General features: G+C 39.1%; 1 protein-coding gene across 12 annotated transcripts in view; it reads right to left on the bottom strand.

Moving 5' to 3' along the window:
• Positions 1–13,992, bottom strand: part of FN1 (fibronectin 1) — a 69,807-nt gene that overhangs the window by 19,918 nt on the left and 35,897 nt on the right. For 6 of the 12 annotated variants that reach the window (XM_040228554.1, XM_040228555.1, XM_040228561.1 and 3 more), the window contains exons 22-30: positions 13,217–13,385; positions 12,425–12,511; positions 10,131–10,322; positions 8,583–8,855; positions 7,290–7,472; positions 4,879–4,968; positions 2,611–2,880; positions 1,777–1,893; positions 493–657 (exon numbers count right to left, since the gene is read on the bottom strand). In XM_040228554.1, coding sequence (XP_040084488.1) covers positions 493–657; positions 1,777–1,893; positions 2,611–2,880; positions 4,879–4,968; positions 7,290–7,472; positions 8,583–8,855; positions 10,131–10,322; positions 12,425–12,511; positions 13,217–13,385 — 1,546 coding nt within the window. The remainder of the gene's footprint in view (positions 1–492; positions 658–1,776; positions 1,894–2,610; positions 2,881–4,878; positions 4,969–7,289; positions 7,473–8,582; positions 8,856–10,130; positions 10,323–12,424; positions 12,512–13,216; positions 13,386–13,992) is intronic. The other 6 variants (XM_040228557.1, XM_040228560.1, XM_040228565.1 and 3 more) reach the window with 1 other exon arrangement.

The raw sequence follows: 13,992 nt of genomic DNA, 5'->3' as shown, positions 1-13,992 counted from the left end.
AAGCCCCAGCTCCTAGGGACAAGACTAGACCACTCCTTGTCTCCAGTTCTGGCACAGACAGAATAATCTCTTACTACTACTAATGACTCTCAGATGTTTATTTTGCAGATGCAGAGAGGACTTTTGAGAGCTGGTGCTTGGATCTTGATAAATCGCCTATTTTCAATATGACTGTTTCATTCACAAAGAAATTATATTTCCTATAGAGGTTTGTCTCCTTATCAGCTCATCCACTCATTCATGAACAAATATTGACTGAACATCCTCTGTGCTTGTCTGTATTACAGGCACATGAAATACAGCAATCAACAAAACAGACAAACATCCCTGCCCTTGGGGTGCTTCTTATATATCTGGCTCAAAACTCTGTAGCTGTGGCTTCATCTTTTTACAAAAGAAAATTGGTTCCACAATGAGGAAAATACTTTGGGAGAACACTGTAAAAACTTTTTGAGTAAATGAGCTTGGGTCATCCGAGAGGAAGATAAGTACCTGTTCGGTAACTGATAGAAACGGGCTTGCTGCTTGCCGGGCTGTCCCCACGGCCGGTGACAGCATAGACAGTGATGGTGTAGTCCACTCCAGGTTTAAGACCACTGATGGTAGCTGTAGACTTGCTCCCGGGCACGGTGAAGTCCTGGACAGGGCTACTCCCTCCTGTTTGAAAAGGGGTTAGTTCAAAGTGTGAGGGACTGACAGACACTTGGGGATTGCTGAGTTGCTGAATTAACATATTGAGAGCAGCATGTAAGTTATGCCTTTGCTTATTCACTTTTAAATAGTGCTATTAACAGATCCTGAACAGAAAAGTATATTTATTTATGTATGCAGTAAGCCTTGAGTGTGTAAAAATTGAGAGAAAAATTGCGGTTAAAATGCTATTTTAACCTTGCAGCTTTAACATGTGGTAGGTTAAAATTAGAAGGGGAAAGAACTTAAGTCCTCAACTCAAGACTGCCCATACTGGGCTTCCCTGGTGGCTCAGTGGTAAAAAAAAAAAAAAAAAAAATCTGCCTGCCAAGGCAGGAAACATGGGTTCGATCCCTGAACCCACATCCCTGGAAAAATCCCACATGCCATGGACCACATGCCGTGCACCACAACTTCTGAGCCAGTGCTCTAGGGCTGTGCTCTTCAACAGGAGAAGCCACTGCAATGAGAAGCCCGTGTACCACACTGGAAAAAGGCCTGTGCAGCAACAAAGGCCCAGCACAGCCACAGTTTCATATACTGGGGTCCTTTTCCAAAATCTTAATGGGATACATTCATGTTAAATAAAATCCTGAAAATACAGGAAAGTAAAAGGAAGAGAAATACAAATTATTTATCATTTCACCACTGATAATACAGTTGTGACTTTACAATCCTCCTTCCGCAGCTCTACTGTTCCCCTCTGCTGCTGCTGCTAAGTCACTTCAGTTGTGTCCGACTCTGTGCGACCACATAGACGGCAGCCCACCAGGCTCCCCCGTCCCTGGGATTCTCCAGGCAAGAACACTGGAGTGGGTTGCCATTTCCTTCTCCAATGCATGAAAGTGAAAAGTGAAAGTGAAGTCCCTCAGTTCCCCTCTAGTAGTATACAAACAATGTTTTATCTTGATTTTGCCAACAGTTATATCATACATATTTCCTACACACTCTTAAAAAAAAAAAAAATCAAGGCTCCACAGAATGGACTTGCCAAAGTTTCTTTAATTAGGCATCCAATACTGGGCTTTAAGGTTACTCATGACAGAAGACTCGATCAGGGTGTGAAGAAGCCCTTCCCTAACGCACCTGTTTCTCCATAGGTGATCCTGTAGTATCTCACTGTGACGGCAGGAGCATCCCAGCTGATCAGCAGGCTAGTGGGGGTTGCAGCAATGACTTCCAGGTCCCTGGGAACATCAGACACTAGAAATACAAGGAAAAGTTTTCACATCCGTAACTTTCAAAGGATGCCCTGATCCACCTTTTGTTCACTCTCTGGAACACTGCTTTTATGCTTCCTCCATATAATAATGTAAATGCTATACAAAATCAGGAAAATTAAAAGTTATGAACAACGCTAGGTTAGGGGTCAAGGAGACAATTCAAATTGTGGCAAGATGATTATTTCAAGTTTATTGAAGAGTTTTCTGAAAAGTATTTCTGAAGAGTATTCTGAAAAAATTTTGGAACAAAGTAAAAGTTATAAAAATAATATAATGAACACCCATATTTCCTGTCTTTAGGTATTTGCTAATTGGTGATATTTGCCGCATTTCCTTGCCTCTATGCCTTTTTGTTAATCCATTTGAGACTGAAATACAGAAATGATGATACTTCTTCCCTAAGTACTTAAGCATCTATAGCCTAAGAACAATTTACAGTGTTATATTAAAATGATTTTGTTTTTAAGAGAACTTTGAAACAGAACATTTTCAACTTTTCGAATACAACTTTAGTTCTTAAAAATGCACATATACCTAATTCAAGTAAGAAATTTCTTGGAATAAAGAAGTTATCTCATAACCATAATCTATTTTTTTTATGATATGATGACTCAGACAACACAAAGCTGTGTCACAGAAGCTACTGCCTGCATAGGAAAGTCCTCTGAATTTCTTTGCAGATGGGAAAACAAGTTACCTGTTGATTGCTGGCCAACCAAGGGCTGACTTTCCTCTTTGCTATTAAGAGCTACAATGCTGACCACATATTCTGTGCCTGGGTTCAGGTTGGTGAGGGTGATGGAATTCCGAGAGGGAGGCACTCGATCTTCCCGAGGTCTTCCACTCATGTGTTCAGGATGATGGCGGATCTTGTAGCCAGTGATGGTGGCTCGCGGAGCAATCCAATGGACAGTGAAAGAGTTGGCAGTGATATCAGAAAAGTCAATGCCACTTGGGGAGTCGAGAGCTGTTTTTCCCATTCAGGGGAGGAAGAGATAAAGGGGAAAGAAAGATAGCACCAACTTAGGAACTAAGGAAGAATGTAAGGAAAAGTAATATTCATCCAATGTTTCAACCCTTTTCTACTAACACAATGAATTGTCATGAACCTTAGGTTCACACTGGTTCTAAGGCACAGATATATTTCAAAATAACAAACTGACTCTGCTCAAGTTGTCCAACTCATTTTTTTTTTCTTTTTGCTTTGGCTAAGTAATCCAGGTAATTCTGCATCATATTTGAAGACAGGAGTTTTAGATATTCTGGGAACTGCTGGTTTTCAAATGCTTCAGTGTTCCAGAATTCTGTTTCTATCCTCTAAGTGTATCTCCCAAAGTAAGGCAAGACCTGCCCACTCTCAAGGCAAGTGTTTGGCTCTCAAAGAAGCTTTCTACACTCAAGAGGGAACTGATATGGCAACACGGTGCTAATAATGCCAAACAAAAAACTTTCTAAAACTAAAATAAGACTTCATCCTGGACAAATTACAATTCACCTGATTCCTTATGAATTGAGAATTTAGTGCACTGAAGAAAAATTAACAAAATTTAGGGCTGGTCTCAAATTCAAATCACTTAACTTCTCTGGGATTTCCAACAATTTTCATTTTAGTTATATTTACTTCAATAACATACTCAAATCAAATTGAGATACCACAACTTCTTCTTGGAAGCAAGTGGACTATAAAAAATAAGTAAGTGGTTATATTAAAGTGCAATTTTTAAAAGGGAAAAATTAACAGAAACACTCATTTAAGAAGGGCATAATATTATGGGATTCTATTCCACTCCCTTTATATAGTAAATGAATATTCCATCAAGTAAGAAAAAAAGATATATTGGCTTAGTAAGGAGGGAAAATACTTAGATGGCAATGACAGTGTTGGGTCAGCCATCAGACAGAGCTGTCTAATAAAAAGAAATTTCACCATCTCTCAATAATGGAAATTACAAAATATTATTCTTGGGAGATAGTTTTAAAAAGACAGACAACAAAGTTTCTGAACTATTTTCAATCCTCCCTGGAGGCAGAGAGTACAATCTTAGTGATTGGAAGTCAGAGTAACAGTTGAATAAGGTGTTTTAATTTTTTAAAAAATCAATCAATATTTTTTTATTGAAGTATAACTGATTTACAATGTTGTGTTAATCTCTGCTATACAGCAAAGTGATTCAGCTATATATATATTTTTTTCTATTTTTAATATTCTTTTCCATTATGGTTTATGATAGAGTACTGAATATAGCTACCTGTGCTATAAAGTAGAACCTGATTGTTTATCCATCCATACGTAATAGGTTGAATCTGCTAATCCCAAAACTTTCAGGCCTTTCCTCCCCAACCCCTTTCCGTTTGGCAACCACAAATCTGTTTTCTATATCTGTAAGTCTGTTTCTGTTTCATAAATATGTTTATTTGTGTCGTATCTTAGATTCCATATATAAGTGATATGGTATGTGTCTTTCCCTTTCTGACTTACTTCACTTACTGTGATAATCTCTAGTTACATCCATGTTGCTGCAAATGGCATTATGATTTCATTGGTTTAGAATGACTGAGTAGTATTCCACTGTATGTACGTACCACTTCTTCTTTAGCCGTTCATCTGTCGACGGTCATTTAGGCTATTTCCATATCTTAGCTACTATAAACAGTGCTATGATGAACAGAGGGTTGTGTGTGTCCTTTTCAATTATCGTTTGGCTGTGTATATGCTCAGGAGTGGGATTACTGGATCATATGGTAACTTAATTTTCAGTTTTCTAAGGAATCTCCTCACTGTTTTCCACAGTGGCTGTACCCATTTACATCCCCATAAGGTGTCTTAATTTTTAAGACCAGTGGTTAAAGATAATGACCGCTCCCCCCAAAAATGGAGATGTATTTTTAGAAGCAGCACCAAATTCTGCTCTTCAGAATTGGTAGGTGAAAGCCACTCTATAAGCATGTCACCCACAAGACTCACCAGTTTTCTGTCTTCCTCTAAGAGGTATACTCTCATGCTGCTCGTAAACACTGGAGACGCTGACTAAATACTCGGTCCCAGGCAGGAGATCTGAAAAGACAAATGAGTATTATCTTTATAATGTGCTTGAAAGAATGAAAAACCGAAGCACCCTTGGTACTATTTCAGCTAATAAAATATCCAAGAGTCCAGTTCTAGAGCCTATTTACACTGAAGTGAACGTTGCTTCCTGGAGAGGGGCTGTCGGCAGTGATGAGGAAGGGCCGCCCTACCCTGTAGCATCTTCAAGCCTTTCCCTCAACTCCACTTCTGTGGGTGTGACTCAGCTGCATCCGAAATAAGCTGGAGCTTCTGCAGCACAGGAATATTTCTGTCGTTCACTTAACAGCATGTCTGTTGAGGGCACGTGATCGTGACTATGGTACTGCAGATATCATTTATACTCCTTGCAGCAACACAAGGAGGTAGACTGCAACTTTTTAAAACTGGTTTGTTACCAAACAAAAAACTGCCAATATTTACAACGTCTAATTTGACAGATTTTGACAATCTGTAGACCTCTGAAACCATCACCACATTCGAGACAATATACATATCCATTACCTCCAAAAGTTTGGTTTAAAATTATCCCCACCTCACAAATGAGAAAAATAAGGCACAGAGAAGTTATTTTTTCTGATATATGTGCCCAAGATGACGCAGGAGATGACCCAAGCCAAGACCAATGGTCTTAACAATTAACCTTTACTTGAAAAGAGTCATACTTATTATTGAGAGTGATGGATTCTGCCATATTAAGATAAGAACAGAAAATTTAAGGTGCTTCCCAGGTGGCTCACTGGTAAAGAATCCGCCTGCTGTGCAGGAGATGGACCAGACATGGATTTGATCTCTGGATCAGGAAGATCCCCTGGAGTAGGAAATGGCAACCCACTCGAGAATTCTTGCCTGGGAAAATCCCATGGACAGAGGAGTCTGGAGGGCTACAGTCCATGGAGTTACAAAGCCAAACATAACTGAGCAAGTGAAAGCACACACACAGAATATTTGGGTTGAATATACATTCCTGGGTCTCCTTTCATTCTGAGGTATGAAAAAGATACAGAGTAAGGTTTCTAACCTTTGAATTCCTATTTCCAAGACCCTTTTCCCACTACACCATCTCCCCTTCTGCAGGGGCCCCTGAAAGTTTTATAAAATCATGAGACTAGGGAACAGGATGTTTGGACTCCCATTTCCTCCTTCCTGCTTGGCCGGGGCAATGGACTTAGCCACTGGAGACCTCAGTTGCTTCAACTGTATAATCAGGATAATTAATGGCTTTTCTGGGGGGAAATGGCTACCTTGAGATCTAGAATTGGATCTAGAATAAGACCTTAGAACATTTGAACATGTGACAGGTCTGTGGCTAATGTGGGGCAGACAGTGGTCCTGAAGCAGAGCCTTGTGTGGTGGGTAATGCTGTAACTACTGATTCCAGAATGCTCCAGAACAGAATCATAGCCCCACTGAAAGGCAGACATAAGGATTTCTCACCCTCAGCCACAAAATGAGAAACCAGGAGTATGGATGGTCATGCTGAGTTGCTTTTTCTTTGTATTTCATTCTCTAAAATACGTCTTTAGACCATCATTAGGTAGTGTACCTAAGTGTGAGCTAGTTTTCCCTTATATAAAAATGTTTGCTGTTCTTATATGTGTATTTTACTAATATAGCAAAAATAATGAGAAGCAATATTTATGTGAAAAGCAACATGTAGCAGTCTCCTTTTATTTTCTTTAATAAAAAATATCAATTTCAAAAGGGTAGGAACTAGAAAGAAACAATTTTCATAAACTGTGGCTGTTTATTTTAGTGTCAGTTATTTTCAAAAGTCCTCCACCTTCAGAGAAATCCTGCTAACAGATTCTTTTTGAAGTACAAATTAAACTCCTGGCTCTGTCTTCAAAATAAAATCCTGATCTATCCTGAGTGACCAGTCACTGTTTCTAAGTTTCAAATACCAAACAGATTACCTGCTGACACTTATATGAGAATAAAACAGATGCTACGACACCAGCTTCAATCCTCATTTTTTTCTCTCGCTAAACACTGAGATTTAGTCATGCAATGTCTCTTGGCACACATTTGTTTTTAATGTGCTTATTTGGAAACAACGTGTTTGAAGTCTTTGAACTTCACAGTTGGTGTTTTTCCACTGATTTTTTAAAAGTTGTAGATATCAAAGATATGTTAAAATAACAACAAATATAACATCTTTCAAAATTACAGAGCTGTGCATTAGATTTGGAGTCTAGTTTGTAGTTCTGTTGTATCTGTCTTAATCTCTGTTGCTCCTACCCGAGAACACAGAATTCTTTTCCTTATGTGCTAGCCTAGTATTTACTGAACAAATACACTTGAATGCTTACTTGTTAAGACCACTGCGTTGTCTGAAGGAGAAATTGACAGCTCGGCAACATCCTCCTCATTTTTCACAGGTGAGTAGCGTACCAGAAGGTTGGTCAGTTCAATGGATGAAGGTGGAGCCCAGGTGACACGCATTGTGTCGGGACCAACATTGGTAAATCGCAGATCAGTGGGAGGAGGGACAGCTGGTTTCAAATAAGAAGGAACACTCAGTTAATGCTTAAAAAATAAAGCTTAACAAGGATAGCTGGAAAGGTAAAAACCAGTATTTCATGCATAAAGGAAACAAGTCATCATGCAAATAGTCTCATCTAATCTAAGTCATAGTGAACTAGTGTTAAAAATAAAACACTACACCCAGTACTGTTAGGCCCCTTTAACCTTTCTGCCGTCCATATATTTTAAAGAAAAATTTTAATTCACTTTCAAATACATAAAATCAAGGTACATGATTAATATACCACTGATGATTATTTGATCCCAGGCTGAAGAGGCTTAAGTTGCCACACAGCAAAGAGAAACATAGCGATACTTTCCAAAGAAACACATGCACACAGACAACAAGACAGGAGGGTCCTAAATGTCCCCCTGGCAGGAGTGGCTACAGCTACGCCACAGCTACAATTCCATCAGTGAATTCTACTTACAAGTGAGAAGGGTTCATGCAAATGGGTTCTCAGCATGTTTCTTACCATGCAGGGCAGAGAACCTTTATAATGTTGCATGCTGGTCCCCAGTCTGTGGTTAAAGAGGAGTTTCTTCACCTTATCATGGCAATAAAACCTAGAATGTATCAAAGTCTCTTTTTCTCCTACCACAAAAATACCCTCCTTCCACTCTAACCTAAATTTCAATTAGTTTTTAGACACTCACAAACAAGACGGTAGAGTTTATGAAAGAGTAGAAGGAAGGGTCTAATGGTACATTTTGGAAGTACATTTCTTCTTATTAACTGGTGCTCTTGATACAGTTTGGTATAAATGTTAGATTAAAAAAAAAAAATTCCAGGTCTGCAAATTCAATGAACCATTGGCATTTTTTATTTGATAGATCAGATATCTATATTTCTCTTAGCTTTATACAAATTCATATTTATGGCTTCAATGAAAATGTACTTAAGACTACTGCCTATGTCTCCATCCAATCAGTGAAGCATATGCCTTCCACTCCTTACCCTCTCTTAATCTTTGGGAAATTGCTGGTTTTTCCCTTGAAACATCCACATTTAACCAGAGTGACTGGGGACAGCATGCAACACCATCCATGTCTTAAACACAGAAGTTTTCAAAATTCACCCGTTTGTTGTGTCAGTGTAGTAGGGGCACTCTCTCCGCCATTAATGAGAGTGATAACGCTGATGTCATAGTCAATGCCGGGCTCCAGCCCTGTGACTGTGTAGTATCCTACTGAGGAGTCCACAAAATCTTCAAAAATAGGGATACCTTCTCCTGCCGCAACTACTGTGATGCGGTACCCAATAATGGTGGAAGAGTTTAGCGGGGTCCACCTCAGGCCGATGCTTGAATCAGTTATATCAACAAAGCTTAGGTCAGTGAGTTGGGGCACCTCTATTGAGTTACAAAGCAAAGGAGGGCAAAAGGAAAACAGAGGCAAAAAAGAGGAAAAAATAAAGCAGTGTACATCAGGTTACTAGTGGTAAAATTGATAGTGTTAAAGCAATGATGGTAATATGCAATCTGTTCCAAATTATCTGAAAAGACTTTTAAGCACCATGAATAGTTTGCTTCTCTGGGAGAATAAAACAGGCTACAATATTCCTTTAGAGATTTTGGTTTGTTTCTTTTTTGAAAATCCCCAAAACAGTAAAGTTTGAACCTCTCAGGTTCTAAAGATTACAGTCCTGTTTGGGATATCAAAACCATTCTTAGAACCTAGATATAATATCTATAGTAAGTAACAGCAAAGTCTAAAAAATAATCTAAAACTTTTTAGTAGGAGAATAAAGCTTGCACGAAAAAGGTCAAAAAAACTGACTGATGAGTTCTTCTTTTTTTTCCCATAGAAAAACTCATGACAACATCAGGGCCATAATGCTATGGCATTATGAATGTATGGTATAAAATGTGCCATTCAAAAGCACATTCAGGTGAAAGACAGGCCTGAGTCCAAGGCCACTGTTAATATTTTGTTCATTTCATAATCAAAGTTATTTAATTAGTATTAGTAAAAGCATTCTACCAAATCGTGCAAAGAACACAATCTGTCCAACGCTTTCATTCTGTCATGATTCAATTTTGGACAAATAATAGACCTATCCCAAGGTAGGTCTCTTCAATGTTGTCATTCAATCCACAAGAAAGTACACTCTAAAAGTGTGGCCTTTCTTTTTCCTTTTTTTTTTTTTTTCAATTAAAAAAAAAAAGAGGGATTTGAAATAGCAAGATGAAGAACTGAATGTATGTGTCAACCAAGAGCTATTTCAGTGCTCACATATGGAGACTGTAAGATCAGGCAAAAATGTACGGATGGGATGCATTTACCATATTACTTTTTGCCTGTTGGTACTGAGTACAGACATATGACATCGTTTTAGTAATATTTCCACGTGAGCGGACAGCACAGAGTTAAGGCCATGGTTGCCACTCCACTGCATACCCATCGCGACAAAGAGCATCCCAGGGAAGCACAGACAGTCAAGCAGTGTTAACAGCAAGCATTTGTCCAAATAGTGGCTTTGACGTCATGGTTCTAGAGTGTGGTTGCGAGGTCAGAATTAAATCCCAAACATATTTTGACACACTCAACCATCTGGGGGTGAAGAGGTTAATCCCCACTCTCATTGGGACTGCCTCTCTGAAGATAACAGCTGATTTTTCCATTACCTGGGATGATGGTATCAGAGATAGGGACACTTTCCTTGTCATCTTTGACAGTGTAAACACTGACGTTGTACTCCAGGCCCGGACTCAGGTTTTCAAAGGTGCAGGAACTCTGATCGGCATGGACCACTTCCTCCAGAGAGTATCCCTGCTGGCCGTTTGTGGGAGTGGTGGTGATTCTGTAGCCAGTAATGTCTGCAGAAAACAGAAAGGAGAAAGTTACTGCCCAGAACCTTTGCCACCCAGAGCCAATTACTAGACTGATGCGCCCTCAAAGAGGAATGGGGAAAGGACTCAATATTTACGTGCTGAAGACTCCACCTGCTGTTATTCAGTGCTTACAACAACCCTTTGAGGAAGATATTAATATCTTCAGTTTAAAGAAAATCTTGGAAAGGGAAAATGATTACCAAAGGCTTTCTGTCTTAAATTCCATGTTCCTCCTACCATATGTATCCTGATTTTACTTAGTGGATCATTTGCAGGACAGCTGAAGGATATTCTATTATACCTGCTTAGCACGGAACTGGCTCGCACCCTTAGGCATACTCCCCAAAATAGGTTCTCCTCACTTATTAAAATAAGGTCTGAACCTAGGGGATTATACAGGTGCGGAAGATCCCCTGGAGAAGGGAATGGCTACCCACTCCAGTATTCTTGCCTGGAGAATTCCATGGACAGAGAAGCCTGGCGGGCTACAGTCTATGAGGTTGCAAAGAGTCAGACATGACTGAGTGACTAATACTATTCAATAATAAGGAAAGGAGAAAAAGTGAAAAACAAAAGTGACTCTGTTTATTCTAGGAAAAGTATATTGGGATTTCCCTGGTGGTTCAGTGGTTAAGACTGTATGCTTTCAATGCAGGGGCCTTGGGTTTGATACCTGGTCAGGGAATTAAAATCCCATATGCTGCATGGCATGGCCAAATTAAAAAAAAATAGTGTATTAACTGCTGAAGACTTCAGAAATCATCAAAGTGGGGCAGTGAGAGGGTTGTGGGGAGGAGAGAGACATTCGAATTAAAATAGCAATGGCCAGAGAGTCACAGGGACAGACTAAGAGTAAAGTGAGAAAGTATATTTAAGTTAAACTTACTAAAAAGGGAGAAAATGATGGTACATTTTATAATTAGGAATAAGGTGACCACTAAAGTAGTATATACAAGGAATTCCAACTGGACGGGAAATAAATGGGTCATTACATGTGCTATGGACAAACTAACCCATCCATTAACACTAAATATTAGTGATCTAGCTGCTAACAAGCATGAATCTCGCCAACCTAAAAGTTTCAACTTAAGAGTGATTCAACTGGAAATGGTGTAGTTTGGGCTTAAATGAGGCTTCTACAGGTAACGAAAACTTCACCAAAATCACCTTACTTCAGAGGGAATTAAAAAGGATATTTTGAGCTAGCTTTATTGTGTGTGACAGCACATATTGATCTGATTTAGAGATAATTGCCTCAACTGTGTACCCCAGCAAAGGTAAGGACTATTTTTAAAAAATGAAAGTACAAATCAGAATAGTGAAATAATAAGCAAAATAAAGCCTGTACTGTAATAAGTACATACAGTAGTTATGGATGCCATCAACATTAGTTGGCATTTGTTTCTAATTTAGAATTTTCCCAATAATGAATATCCTGATATTTCAATAGTAATTCCCCCAATATAACCAATGATAAGTATTTTAGTTAACATTTCTCATGGACGTGACAAAGATCAGGAATATCTAAAATTTCTCTTGCCATTGCCCCATTCCATAATGATACTTGAATATTGTCATAGATATCTCTACACATATTATGATTGTATAAGGCTTCCCTGATGGCTCAGCAGGTAAAGAAACAGCCTTAAATGCAGGAGACACAGGTTCAATCCCTGGGTCGGGAAGATCTCCTGGAGGAAATGCCAACCCACTCCAGTATTCTTCTTGCCTGGAAAATTCCATGAACAGAGGAACTTGGCAGGCTACAGTCCATGGGTATAAATATGTGTGAATGAGTTCAGATAAAAGCTTTATGTAAAGCTTTAAAAAAACAATCAAACAATCACGGAATGCCATTTAGCCAAATTTCTCAGTATTGAGTATAAGTAAAACTGACAATTAAGATCCAAATACATGATGCTGAGTGTGAGAGTGAGTCTGAACACTTAAGTTACAATCCCAGTTCTGTAACATTTGTGACAATGGATATGTTAATTTTTTCCAAGTTTTTTCATTCTGTAAAAGTAAGGTCATTTCTACCTTTCATTACCCTTAGAATTCTGTCCTCTGATACATTGTGGGCTTACCAGGAGTGGTACTCCTCTCCCAGGAGACGGTAAGCACTCCAGTGTCAGGGTTTGCCTCCAGGTGCAAGTTCGTTGGTGGGGACAGTGCTACACAGAAAAAAATTTTAATTAACAGTTAACGTTCGGATGGGGCTTCCCAGGTGGTGCTAGCAGTAAAGACCCTGCCTACCAATGCAGTTGTTGTAAGAGATGTGGGTTCATCTCCTAGGTCAGGAAGATCCCCTGGAGGAGGGCATGGAAACCCACTCCAGTATTCTTGCCTGGAGAATCCCATGGACAGAGAAGCCTGGAAGGCTACAGTCCATGGAGTCACAAAGAGTTGGACACGACTGAAGTGACTTAGCATGCACACACATGCACACAAAACTAGCTAAAGTGTTTGAGCTTCAGAACGTTTCTCTCCCTTCCTCCCCACTCCCTCCCTCTCTCCCTTCCTTCAATTATCAGTAAAAATAAAGAAGTTGTACTGTAAAACCATGATGGATAGCAATTCTCTGAAAGCACTTTTTTTTTTTTTTTTTTTACAATTTTAAATTTTGCAACACTGCTGAAATCTTTTTCTGTGTTGTCAATTCACAGATAATTTTTGATACGGAAAGAACACTTCTGATGTCATGAATTATATGACATCAGTTGAACTTGCTGCTCCAGACTTAGAGAATAGCTAATAATGTAAGTGGGAATGAAATCTTTCCCTTGTGTCATTATCGTAAGTAAAAAAGCAATACCGCTGTAAGTTACCTTTAAAAAGTGCAACAGTTTAAAATATGAAAAGAAGCAAAGAACTCTTACGTGTCACCACTTTCTTCACAATTGGTGCATCTCTCTCTTGTCCATCCCTGAGGACAGAGATGGTGTAAACGTATTCCACACCTGGAGTCAGGCCAGATACAACGATGCTTCCTGACTCTGAAGTCACTTCTCGTGGTGCTTCTCCTCCCTGGCTTGGTCGTACACCCAGCTAGGAGAAAGAGCACAAAATAAACACCAAGGACAAATATTTCCAGAGCTGGGTTACTGCTGAGAAGTTGTGGTTATGCTTCGCATAATGTAGACTCCTCAGGAACTGTACTCTGCTTTTAGTTGGGAATAAGTTGGGACCTTACTTTAGCCCTATTAAATAATTTCACTGGAAATTCCCCAGAATTGGGGGGAGGGTACCAGTTAGGGCAAGTATCTTCCAAAACTAAGTTAAGGTAGTTTATAATGGAAGGTTCTAGAGAAACATCATTACATATTGTTTCGCTTAATAACCTCCTGGTACAAACTAGAAGTACACAAAGGCTTTCAGCTACATGTCTGTTTGTTTCTTATTTTCTTTTTGCTGGAAGAAATCCTCGAGTTCTCCCTTTAATGAGTTACTAACATTCAACTTAGGTACCAGCCCCTGTAACACTTTGTACTCCAAAAACACTCCTTTTGAAGAAGTATATTCACAGCTTCAAATGCAAGATTGGTATGTTACAAAAGAAGAATTAAGATTACTATGTCCAGAATTTTCAACCCTTTTAGTATTTTATTTAAAAAAACCTAGGTAATATTATGTCATCAGGGTTCAACTCTGAAGG

The sequence above is a fragment of the Oryx dammah genome, unplaced genomic scaffold (assembly GCF_014754425.2).
Source record: "Oryx dammah isolate SB20612 unplaced genomic scaffold, SCBI_Odam_1.1 HiC_scaffold_27, whole genome shotgun sequence".
In the NCBI taxonomy this organism is placed as follows: domain Eukaryota; kingdom Metazoa; phylum Chordata; class Mammalia; order Artiodactyla; family Bovidae; genus Oryx; species Oryx dammah.
The sequence above is the reverse complement of the archived record's forward strand: the minus strand, read 5'-3'. Positions and strand labels throughout refer to the sequence as shown.